Source organism: Hoplias malabaricus, chromosome 18 (assembly GCF_029633855.1).
Source record: "Hoplias malabaricus isolate fHopMal1 chromosome 18, fHopMal1.hap1, whole genome shotgun sequence".
Classification (NCBI taxonomy): Eukaryota; Metazoa; Chordata; class Actinopteri; order Characiformes; family Erythrinidae; genus Hoplias; species Hoplias malabaricus.
The window spans coordinates 26850457-26863482 of record NC_089817.1 but is presented as its reverse complement, the minus strand read 5'-3'; the positions used below and the strand labels follow the sequence as shown (position 1 = coordinate 26863482).

Sequence of the window (13026 nt, the reverse complement as noted above, 5' to 3'; positions counted from 1 at the left end):
TATAGTGTAGTTGAATCCAAACAGAGGAGTCACTATGAGCCTTGTGCTCTCACTCTCCACTCCACTCCACAGAGGCAGAGCCATGGCAACCATGGCAACCAGCGGAGAGCTGTGTGTTAAGTACTGGGGTTGATGGAGGTGAAGAAGAGGCTCAGCTCATTGACACAGGTGGAACGTAATGAATTACAGCTACTCTCTTACACTCCAGTTCATTTCTCTCTGTAATGGCTCTTTTTATGTATAATTAAACCACAGACATTTAACTCAGTTCATTTGGAACAGAGATTTCAGCTTATTTCGATTTTCAACAAGCACCACGAGGTGAAATGTCCTGTGATTTTATTTTGCTCAGAATAACAAGCATTACGGTTTTTTCAGACCTGTTGTTAATTTACTAGTGCCCCAAAGCTTGACCACCTTCATTCACTGTCCAGTTTATCAGCTCCACTGACAACACAGGTGCATTTTGTTGTTCTACAATTAAGGACTGTAGTCCATCTGTTGCACTGCACACTTTGTTTGCTCCCTCTCACCCTCGTGTTCAACAGCAAGGTCCCTGACGAGACCACAATGGAGCAGGCAACCTATTTCACATGGTGAATTATTCTCAGTGCTTCAGTGTCACGGATGTGGCGGTGTTGGTGTGTTAGTGTGTGTTGTACTGGTACAAGTGGATCAGACACTGCAAGTGTTCCTAGAGTTTTTAAACACTCCAGTCACTGTCCAATCACTAGATACCCCTACCTCTTCAGTCCATCTTGTAGGTGTTGGTCATCCTCTAGTCCTTTTTCAAGATGCTGCCCACAGGATGCTGTTGCCAATATGTTTTTTGGTCTGGACAATTCTCAGTCCAAACACTGAGAGGTTTAAAACACCAGGTAAGTGTCAGACAAAAGTTAAAGCACTCATGGGCTCCTCCAGTTGTAGTCAGGCAGTGCATCTTCATGTGGTTTGTGGGAGGGGCTTCTGAAGGACGGTTGAAGGTGGGCATGGTTGGCTGTAACAGGGTTTACATGGCATGTTCATGGTATAAACATTACCCAACTATCTCCATGGAAACAATCGCTATTTTCACAGATAAGAATATTTACAGCCTCAGAAGCCTCTAGACTTTGGGAAGTTTACTAACTATGAAGCCTTGCGTCTTGTGAAGACGGGAACTCCGCCGTGGGAAGACAACATGTCAATGGAGCAGGGAGAGTAGAGGAGGTTCAGCGAGTTAAGCAAGGCGGCCCACAAGCCTCAGTGTTTACGTCCCCCCTTCCACAACACCTTTCAGTCAGCGGCGTGTGTCTGAGATCTAATTATCATCGAACGTGCCACACAGGCAGACCTAATTACGGCTTCATGATAACTCGCAGATTGCCTTCACATCAAAGTGACAAGCATTCTAATGGTGTCTTGGCAGAAACATCACCTAGCGCTCGCAATCCCTCGCTCCCTCCCTCTTTCCATCTTTTTCTCCCGTTCGCTCGTTTTTTGAGCCTTCCCGTCGTCGTGGCAATGAAAAAAACGCCCGGCTTCTGAATTATGAATGCGCCTCCCCTCGGCTCGCTGCGCATTTAGGAGAATGCTTCTGACACGTATCACTTCTCAATCTGCTGCTGTCACCCCACCATCAACCCTCCCTCATTCATCAGCAGCCAAATGACCTGCCACTTTCTTTTCCTATATTACAGCGACGTTGAGGAAATAAAGAGAAGTGTCAAAAAGGTTTTGAGGGACAAAAGAGCATTCTGACACTCGCTCATTGGGGACAGGATAGTATTTAAACTTTTACTTCAAACTATGTGGAATGGAGCCCTCTGGACGACTGCTGGCAGTGACCATGGCGACCTTAGGCTCATTCAGCTACTGTCCCATGCCACTGGTCAAAACATTTCTTTGGCGATTATACCAGCTGTGCATGTGTGTGGAACTGGCTGCTTAACTTAATCTGCTCTTCTCTGGTTTTAAAACATTGTCTGCACACTAGTGTGCTACTTTGTGTAAGTCTACATTACTACATAAAAGACCTGCTAACTCTGTATTGTTTATGTTTATTTGTATAAAGCACATATATCTGAAAAGCTGGCACTACAGCACAACCTTTCAGACCAAAACAAATGCTTCGTATTCAGCCATGCCTTTCCCTTCAGCCACTGTGCTCGGAGAGGGCACCTGTTCAACACTGGGTGTGTTGTTTTGGTAAATATTCTCTGCTCAGGACACCTTTAAAAAATATATCTTTATACAGAAATTAGTCGATTGCTGCTGTATTGATGTTTAATATGTCAATTATAGCACCTTTATGGACATGACTGATAAACCTCAATTATCTGGTGGTGTAGTCATTAATTCATTCATTCATTGCCTGTAACTGCTTATCAAGTTCAGGGTCTCGGCGGGTCTGGAGTTTACCCTGAATCACTGGGTGCAAGGCGGGAACACACCCTGGAAGGGACTTAAATTACTCAGTATCTAATATTTATCAAGGTAAAATGTAGTAAGAATATTTTAAGTTGAATTAACTTATGTTTGAATGCATTTAATTAGTTTTAAAGGGGGCTCAGTTATGAATAATTGTCACTTGTTGATATAATGAGCACGTTAATATGAGTATCTGGAGATGGCTAAAATCCACAGCTTCAGCTCCACTCTCAACACTGCTGTGCACTCGGGTCGTGGGCGAACAGCGAGCAGCTCATTATCATTTAAAGGAACAGGTGCCAAAAAAGGTGGCCATTAAAAAGTAAAATATATCTCTGATACAATATTTTCAAAGTGTACACCTTCATAGCCACTCACCCGTCCGAGCCGTTTTGATGCTGACCGGCTGGAAGCCGCCGTTGAGGGCGGAGGAGTCGATGATGTCCGAGTCGAAGTCGCGGTGGTTCTTGCGGTACACGAAGAGGGCCACGATGACGGAGATGACCAGGCACATGATGACGGCGATGACGATGCCCACGTACAGAGCCACGTCATCCGTGCTCGGGGCGGCTGTGGAGGAAGGAGAGAAGGAAAGAGATATAAAATAAAGTCAAGGCGAGGAAGAGGGGAAAAGAAAAATGAGAGTGTGGGTGAGAATAGAAGAACGTGATCAGTTCCCAAAAGGCTTTGAAGTGAAGAGCCGTGGATACAGAGGATGAATCATGGCTGATTGATAGCACTTTCATTAAAGCTGTGTCAAATTAGCAAGGAGACGCTATCTGTGGTCCAATATCCTGCTCACAGATAGCTGGGTATATTAATAACTGCAGGACTTCATTACCTTCCACTGAGCCAAGGCAGCGTTCCCTGACTGGAATGCAGAGGAAGCCTTCAGAGATTCGGAGGTGTTGCTTGTACAGTAGGCAGCCGAGCTGCTCTTTCAAACCGACAGCCTGGACGGGCTCCGTCTTTCATCAAACTGAGCAACTAAATAAAAACACTCCAACCGCTACAGTGCAGACATAATGAAAGTACCGTTCTCTCTGCAGCGTCCACCCACTACGGCCTTGGACTATAGCCTAGGAATTGAGCTCACAAAAAGCCAGTTTCCAGAAATAAGGCAGAGATAGGTTCGAGGCGGTTCAGGACATCGGGGAAAGGTAAAAGCAGCATATTCTGGGAATTTTGGAACAGGGTGAACATAGAGGTTTTGTTGGCATCCAGCCATGAGAACAAGTACTGAAGTTGGAAGAGTATTTCTGGATCACAAATGCCCTTCCGCCTCATCCCCAGAGAATACATCTGCACCACTCCACAGAGACTTTATAGCCCTCTTGCTGACTTTTGGCATTGAGCATGGAAGCCATAAGATGATTTCCCACCAGAAGCAGTGCAGTGTTCAAGGAGCGTCAGAACCATTCTGTGATGCTTGTTATTTCACACACGTATCCCACGATAATATCCTCTGCAGATGCCATTATTATATGTATACTGCTTAAATAAACTGGTAACACTTTACAATAAAGGTACATTAATTAATGGACCATAACACATTGTTGTTCTGATAGAAGCAAAAACTAGCATCATTTTAGGATTTTTTAAAAATCCTAAAACAATGCTCGTAATGCAATTTCTTGCTTCTTATTATTACTTAATGATTAATGCTGACATTACTGAACCATGGTGAATCATTCATTCATTATCTGTAACCCTTATTCAGTTCAGGGTCGCGGGGGGTCCAGAGCCTACCTGGAATCATTGGGCGCAAGGCAGGGATACACCCTGGAGGGGGTGCCAGTTCTTCACAGGGCAACACACACTCACACACTCTCACCTACGGACACTTTTGAGCTGCCAGTCCACCTACCAACGTGTGTTTTTGGACTGTGGGAGGAAACCGGAGCACCCGGAGGAAACCCACGCAGACACAGGGAGAACACACCACACTCCTCACAGACAGTCACCCAGAGGAAACCCACGCAGACACAGGGAGAACACACCACACTCCTCACAGACAGTCACCCGGAGGAAACCCACACAAACACAGGGAGAACACACTACACTCCTCACAGACAGTCACCCGGAGGAAACCCATGCAGACACAGGGAGAACACACCACACTCCTCACAGACAGTCACCCGGAGGAAGCCCACACAAACACAGGGAGAACACACCACACTCCTCACAGACAGTCACCCGGAGGAAACCCATGCAGACACACGGAGAACACACCACACTCCTCACAGACAGTCACCCGGAGCGAGAATCGAACCCACAAGGAGTGTGGTGTGTTCTCTCTGTGTCTGCGTGGGTTTCCTCTGGGTGACTGTCTGTGAGGAGTGTGGTGTGTTCTCTCTGTGTCTGCGTGGGTTTCCTCCGGGTGACTGTCTGTGAGGAGTGTGGTGTGTTCTCCCTGTGTCTGCGTGGGTTTCCTCCAGGTGCTCCGGTTTCCTACCACAGTCCAAAAAACACACGTTGGTAGGTGGATTGGTGACTCCAAAGTGTCCGTAGGTGTGTATGTGTGAAGGACTGGTGCCCCCTCCAGGGTGTATTCCCGCCTTGAGCCCAATGATTCCAGGTAGGCTCTGGACCCACCGCGACCCTGAACTGGTTAAGGGTTACAGATAATGAATGAATGAATGAATGAAGATGTTATTAATCACTTGAATTGTCAAAGAAATAAAAACTTTCAAAAAATTGAAAAACTGATCTCATTTTTTCTAATTTGAAACCTGAAAATAACAAGGAAATAAAAACAGGAAAATGCTCCATTTATTTACTGTTATCAGGATGATGAATGTGGCCTGGGGGAATATTGAAGAGGAATCAACTCTGCTCAGTTCTCTTCTGTATATGTAATCATACACATACACACCTGTATCACTAGGTAAACCCCTTATAAAGGTTGTCTCCAGACCTCTGGAGCACATGTGCATCCTCTCAGAGCATGTCCTTCAAAGAACACACACACTACTGCCTTCCCTCGCCTGTGTTCCCTTCCTCGACTGAACAAAATCACAGCCTCCAGTTACATCTCCCCTGTTCTCTCTTCTCACACCATTCCTGGCTTCAAAAACCATCAGTGATTATACAGAGTACTGGGCCGGGGCGATATGTGAGGCCTGACAAGCCGTCATTAGGAGCACCACTTGCCGTTGGTCTCCACTGAGATGGCAATTTTGTCCCAACACAACCCACCCGTCCCACCCCCCTTTCTATAATTGTGCCGAACGCGAATCAGCGTCAAAAAAAGCGAGTCGACAAGTAAGGGAAATGACTCCACTTTAAAGGTGTTCGCCTGCCATAAAGGGAGAGAGAGGGACAGGCAGGACTCTCTCCCCTCGGAGCCGTGGCAAGGCTGCCGACACGAAAAGCCCGGTAAGGGCTATTGATTCCTCCATCAGCCTTAAATGGAACATAATCAACCCTGGGCTGGCATGGAGAGCCGGAATGCATCGGCGAGCCTAATTCTCTCATTTGCAGTCACTCCGAACTCTGGAGTTGGAGGGCCCTGCTTCGGATTGTGGGAGTGCATAAATTAGCAGCGCACAAAAGAGCACACTTAGGCGGCAATAACACACGGCCGCCTTTAGTCGAAATGGGGCCTGGACTGTGAGGATGCAGTTCACGGCTTGACCAGAAGGTGGCAGTGTCAACCACAAGTACGGGCCCCTTTTAGAAGCATAAACACTGCACGTCTTCATCATGAATCAGGGCCACTTTGGAAGCCTTCAAAGCATTCAATGTCCTATGAACTGTGCTTAGGGCTACCGGTCAATTGAGGGTGATGGAACTGACCGCTGGAGCTTTTAATGAAGGAATCCAGGGTGGAGAATAAATGCATGTGGTTAAGGTCTGAATGTGGCACTCTAGTGGCCTTGCTCTATCTCTTTCTGTGTTTTGCTCTTAATTACAGGCTTGTGTTTCATATCTCGGCTGGAAAAAGAAAAGGTGGAGGACACAGCTCGTGTGGGAAGGGCGTGTGTGTGTGTGTGAGAGAGCGAGAGAGAGGGAAGGCTTTCTCCAGGGATTCTATACTGGTGTATTGCTGCAACGCTTGCGGCACAGGCCCTTTTAAAAAGGTAGTACCAATCAATGTCAAGATTGGCTCGCCGCTTGGCTCTCGCCGGCCTTAATCACTGTGACATTACAAATTAATCTCCTTAATGGGAGCCCTGCCCTCCAAACCCAGCTGCTCTGACCTCCACACTCCACAGCCACAGCTACTGCTCACACCCTGGACCTTACACAGTCACCGTCCAAGCAGTTACAGATGGGTAGTCTTCAGTCAGGCTCTGGTGGAGAAAGCTGGGGCATGCTATCTTTCCAAAGATGGTAATCACCATGTTAGAATCATTGTGTAGCAGATACACACATCAAAGCATTTGCGAAATTCGTAGATAGAAAAATAACATCCAGAAATACCACATTTTACAATGTACCATTTAAAACTGGAGGCAAAAACCATGCCCAAATCTAGGGACACAATACTGTGCGAGTCACAGGTGCCATTTTGTTGATTCCATTTCCAGTCAAAACACCCCATAAAACATCACTTTATTTACATATTTCAATATTTATTTAGGCTCACGCACCGTACAGCCACGTTAACCACTGCCTAAAATCCAATGATTTACAATGAGAGATGTCTCAAAAGTTATTGTAACTAACATCTTCAGAAGCAACTACCCACATACACCTCAGCTGCCTTAAACACACCCTCACATGTGCATTTACAGCAGCTAATTGAGGAGATTAGATATAAGTTAACTTCGTCCATAAGGAAGGAGTCTTCATCTTCGAGAGATGGAAGAAAAGCTACTTGCTTCAAATCAGAATAAATCCCCAGCCGTTTCAGTCCATCCATTCACTGCAGGAAGGCAACTCAACACTGAGGGTCTGACAGGATGTCAAGAACTTGTTACAGAGGAAACGTAATAGAGATGTGGAGGACAGCGTTATGGTCTGAGGAGTCTGTTTCTAATTGCTGCTGCTTGGATAATGAAAAAGCAGAAAATGCAACCAAATTCCGATACTGACATTTTGAAAATGTAGAAAAATATTTCTGCAAATTTTGGGGCTAAAATGAAGTCTCAAAAAAGTAGTAATTGAGGCAAAAGTTGGAAACATTAAAAAGTAAAAAAATGTAATTACATTATGTAATGTGATGTCTGTCATAGGGAAACCATCCTGCCATGGATCTCTGAATCTGGAAAACTATGTACTTTAAAACACGTGAGACGTTACATAGGTGTTCTTCACCAGGTAGAGTCCCTATTTCCATGTTCCTTGGAGTCTGTGGCAGAGCAGAAAGTTCTGAAGATGGTTTGTCACACAGCTCCAGGGGCCTGGAGGTTGTGGGTTCGATTCCTGCTCCGGGTAACTGTCTGTGAGGAGTGTGGTGTGTTCTCCCTGTGTCTGCGTGGGTTTCCTCCGGGTGACTGTCTGTGAGGAGTGTGGTGTGTTCTCCCTGTGTCTGCGTGGGTTTCCTCCGGGTGACTGTCTGTGAGGAGTGTGGTGTGTTCTCCCTTTGTCCGCGTGGGTTTCCTCCGGGTGACTGTCTGTGAGGAGCGTGGTGTGTTCTCCCTGTGTCTGTGTGGGTTTCCTCCGGGTGACTGTCTGTGAGGAATTGGTGTGTTCTCCCTGTGTCCGCGTGGGTTTACTCTGGGTGACTGTCTGTGAGGAGTGTGGTGTGTTCTCCCTGTGTCTGTGTGGGTTTCCTCCGGGTGCTCCGGTTTCGTTCCACAGTCCAAAAACACACGTTGCAGGTAGATTGGCGACTCAAAAGTTGTCCGTAGGTGTGAGTGTGTGGGTGAATGTGTGTGTGTGTCTGTCTGTGTTGCCCTGTGAAGGACTGGCGCCCCCTCCAGGGTGTATTCCCGCCTTGCGCCCAATGATTCCAGGTAGGCTCTGGACCCACCGCGACGCTGAACTGGATAAGGGTTACAGATAATGAATGAATGAATGAATGTAAAACAAGATATTTATGTAACTGTTTTCTTGTTTACTTGATTACGGAATGTGAAGTTTAATAGTAGTTTTAATGACCTAAAATCCAGGCCTCTAAAATATTGTCTGAACCTGAATCTGAATTATCACTGATCTGCTGTGTTCAGTGCTGTTGTCTGGAGTAGTGCTGCTACAGTGGAGGACAGAGTCCTCCTCCTCAATCAGAGTGGGGATATGGTCACGGGAGCAGAAGGAACTGATCCTATCGATCAGACTGTGATCTCGCTAAGCCAGAGGGGGCTATAGAGCCGGGTGGGGGGTTGTGGATATGTGGGGTGTGACGGGGGAGTTTGATTATCTGCCAGCCTCTAAAGCCCTAAGCAGCCCAGCACTTTCTGACATGGGCAAGGTGAAGCACGAGAGACAGACAGAGAGAGAGAGAGAGAGAGAGAGAGAGAAAGATATGAAGCAATGGAAGGTGAGAACTCTCTGAAGCAAATGGCAAGTAAATGTTAAACAAAGGAGATAAGAGGAAAAAAAGATCTATTTCTGCCGAGCGTACGACACAGACCCCAGCACTTTTCCGTCCTAAACTCTGTGTCTGTGTGTATTATTAATAAACTCCACCCATTCTGTTCCCATTTCCCCTCCAACACTCCCCCACCACTGATAAAACGGAGCCTAGATGTCTGTAACAGGGACATCAGAACAAACAGTGAGGTTCTCTTCAGCCCTGTGAAGCCCCTAAAGACCCCAGTCCCCCCTGGAGAATGAGTGCTAGACGAGGGAAGAAGGCTGGTATAATACCTTAAAATTAGGGCCTGACTGATATATCGGCTGGACGATAATATCGGTCGATATTAGGGTTCCACAGACTTATTGGTATCGTCTGTATTCTGCATTTTATCAGCTCCTCTGTCCATACAGGTGAACTTTGTAGTTGCACAGTTACATATTGCTGTTTATCTGTTACTCTTCATACTTTGTCACCCCGCCTTTACCCTGTTCTTCAAAGCTCAGGACCACCACAGAGCAGGAAGTCTATTATGCCTTATTGCATGTGTTCTGGCTGTTCATAAAGGACACAAAGCTAACCAAGCGGGACATTATAATGTACGACTTGGATTAGTATATATACAGGAACGTGAGAAATTGCAGGCAGAGGCGAAGAGAAGAGGCGAGAAATAGAGAGAGATTGAGAGTCTGGAGGTTAAAGAAAAACCACACACAAGACAATGGGATTATTGAACGGTCATGTGTGTGTGTGTGTGTGGGTGCAGGGGGTTTGTGAGGGGCTGCAGAAAGAGACAGAGCTCCTGTTTCTCAGCTAGTGATCACAGCAGCCGAGTGTGAAAGAGTGCAGCACCGAAACTCTACTCGTCTATCATTCAGAGGTAAAAAAGACAGAACGGAGAGATGGATGAAACTGAAAAGAAAAGTGAGGACACACGAAGACAAGTGAGACATTCATAGCCAGTTTCCCACCTAGAGATTAAGTAAACTGCAGTGCTAAGTGCGTTTTGCTACTGAAAATCCCTCTTGGTCCAGACCAGTGGTGTATACAAAGCTATAAAAACTTAAACTGACTTTACAGTTGGTCATCATTCACAAGGCTACAGGAGATCTCCATACGCCTCTCATAACATCAGACATAAACATCTATAAAGGCTTATTCCAATGAGCACCGGTTGTCACAGCACTTTCTAAGGTTCAATCTGGCAACCAGATGGATATAATGCAGGAAGAATAATGAGCTGGGGCTGTTTTTCACTGTCCATTTTACTGTCCATAGAGGTGCACTTTGTAGTTCTACAATTACACACTGTAGTCCATCTGTTGCTCTGCATAATTTATTTGGCCCTCAAACCACTACAGGACTGAGAATCCTGTGGGCAGCATCCTGTGTCCACTGATAAAGAAAAGAAGGGGACAAACAACACAAACTGTGCAGCAACACATGAGCTACAATTTCTGACTGTACATCTACAAAGTGAACCAATGAGGTAGGTGTGTCTAACAGAGTGGACACAGCGTTTAAAAACTCAAGCAGCATTGATGTGTCTAATCCACTCATACCAGCACATGGATGGTCACAAAGTATGCAAATCAACAGATGGACTGTAGACTTAGAATTACGAAAAGGCACCTGGAATGCACACGAAACTGGGCAGTGATTATGTAGAATATCTACTTGTTTCTGCGGATGACACCACTGGCCTAGGCCTCATCCTCTAGGTCTAGGAAAGAGGCCCAATGAATACACTTGATTCAAAAGTGAAATGGTTGCCAGATACGCCTCTATGGTGCAGAAGCTTTCATTTGAGAACCAATGAGGGGCATATTTCACTTCACTTCAGTGAGGACAGGACACACAACACAGAGAAGGAATGGAGAATGGAGGAAAATAAATAAAAGGAAAAAATCAAATGAAAACTCACATGGATATCCAAACTCATCACTCTTGCCTTTGGTTTCAGATGACTTCTGATAGAGGGAACCTATAGGGGAGGGGGAAGGGCAAGAGGGCGGGGCAAATGGAATGGAGGAGGGGCAAGGGGGGGAAGGAGGTGAAAATCAAATTTAACACAGCAGGATTGAACAAAAGCTCAGACACATAAAACAAAACACAGGGGCGAGAGTAATGCTGATGAGAAAGGGCCATCCTTCTCCATTGGGCACCGTTCTGGGATTCGTCCAGAAGGATGAGGGGCGAGTGGTCAGCAGGCGAGAGAGCCAACGCCGCCATCCGTCAGACGCCTTTTAGTGCTTCATTAGGACTAATGAGCGCGTGCAATGGATTGTTTTAAGCTGATAAACAGGCTCAGAGTCAATGAGTCAAAGGCACTTAGGCCCTAACATCTGCCAAGAAGGCTCTGAGAAATGGCTGCTGCTCTCTCTCTCTCACTCTCTCTTTCTCTCTCTCTCTCTCTCTCTCTCTCTCTCTCTCTCTCTCTCTCTCGCCTGCCGTGGAGGTGGAGCCATTAGCGCACAAGGCCTGGTGCTAATGTAGCGTGCACTGGGAGAGGGTCCTAAATCAACCCAGCACTGACTTACAACAGAGTGGGTGAGAAAGAGAGAGAGAGTAACCAAGTATCTGCATAAAATGAACCAGAGAAATAGACATAAAGGAAGAGTGAGAATGAAAAAAGGAAGATATTTGACGACAGACAAAAACAATGAAGGAAAAATAAAGTGAAAAATAAATGGAGAGAGAGAGTGAGAGAGCAAGAGAGAGCGAGAGAGAGAGTGATAGAGAGAGAGTGAGAGAGAGAGTGAGAGAGCGAGAGTGAGAGAGAGAGAGAGACAGTGAGAGTGAGAGAGAGAGAGAGCGAGAGAGAGAGAATGGCTTAAATCGGAGGGTCGGTGAATAGCGAGGGAGAAATAGAGGAGAGGTGAGAAATGAAAGAGAGAAACACACAGACGTTGAAGTGTGTGAAGTGTGTGTACAGAAGCAGCACAAAGAGACAGGTGAACACACATCCACACACAGAGAAATCAATCACCCGACACACAGAGAGGCTTTACATCCATGTAATCAAATGTGTGTGTGTGTGAGTGAGAGAGAGAGAGAGAGAGAGAGAGAGAGAGAGACAGAGGTAGGTGGAGGATTCAGATGTTGGAGATGAGATGAATAATGTGACTTTTGTTCAGGGCCCACATGGATGTATATGATCAGTTAAAGGAGCCCTACATAATATTTTTACCTTTAAATTACAGCTTCAAAATCATCTCTACTGCTCTACTGACCTGTAATCGGGGAACAGAGCCTCTGTCTTTGCTACTTCAGGCACAGCACTGCAGACACTGCACTATGGACATTTTGGAGAGTGGTAGAAAAACACCCATTCTCCCTCCCCCCTCCCCATTGACTTCAATACAGTGCTGTAAACATAAATTACACTAGGGGGAGCCCCAGGAGAAAAAGTAAATAAATAAATATACCCAAATCTTACCTAGTGTTGGTTTAAAGTAAGGGCACTAATAAGTAGTTTGACCACACCCTCCCCCCTTGTGTCTCTGACAACTGACAACTTCTACCAGCCACCACTGGCAATCGAGCATAGTGCACTCAGCCTCATGTGTAGCTCCTTTGCTCCAGGCTTCTCTAAGAAACCCTAAGCATCTGTGCCCACCATGTACGCACCTTACAGTAGCTGTGTTCATTGGTAATAAGGCGTGTCTACAGATGTTCTGCTATATATGGTAGATGGCACATCTGTTTGGGCTTATGTCCAGCAGAAACGGACGAGGAGCCGGGACTGGCACTGACCTTCTCTACTATATTTTCACCGCCGCTCCAGCACTGGAGAAGAAGCCTGTATTTGCCCTTGTGTTCATGTCTGTCTTACCCTTTCTGCCAGATCGATATGTCAAGAAAATGTCATCTGTCTGTGGGTTGAGTAACCAAAGCCCTCAACAAGGAGTAGCATAACAAACAAAGAGTGCAGAGAAAGCACTAAAAACCCGGCTCGAGCGGGAAATCCGAAGGGGCAGAAATCTAAGTCTGAATATAAATCAAATCGAGAAAAAAAAAAAAGCAAGGACAGGAGGGGAAATGCAGAAAGCAGTGATTTGTGAATTCAGTTTGACCCGTGCTTCAACAAAAACAGACCCCACATTTGTCAACTTGATGCTGTTTGTAAAAACATACTCTTTCCGAAAAAGATG

At 46.0% G+C, this 13026-nt stretch overlaps 1 protein-coding gene across 1 annotated transcript in view; it reads right to left on the bottom strand.

Moving 5' to 3' along the window:
* unc5cb (unc-5 netrin receptor Cb) overlaps positions 1 to 13026 on the bottom strand; it is a 195301-nt gene that overhangs the window by 35521 nt on the left and 146754 nt on the right. The window contains exons 8-9 of the mRNA XM_066651109.1: positions 10797 to 10856; positions 2788 to 2979 (exon numbers count right to left, since the gene is read on the bottom strand). Coding sequence (XP_066507206.1) covers positions 2788 to 2979; positions 10797 to 10856 — 252 coding nt within the window. The remainder of the gene's footprint in view (positions 1 to 2787; positions 2980 to 10796; positions 10857 to 13026) is intronic.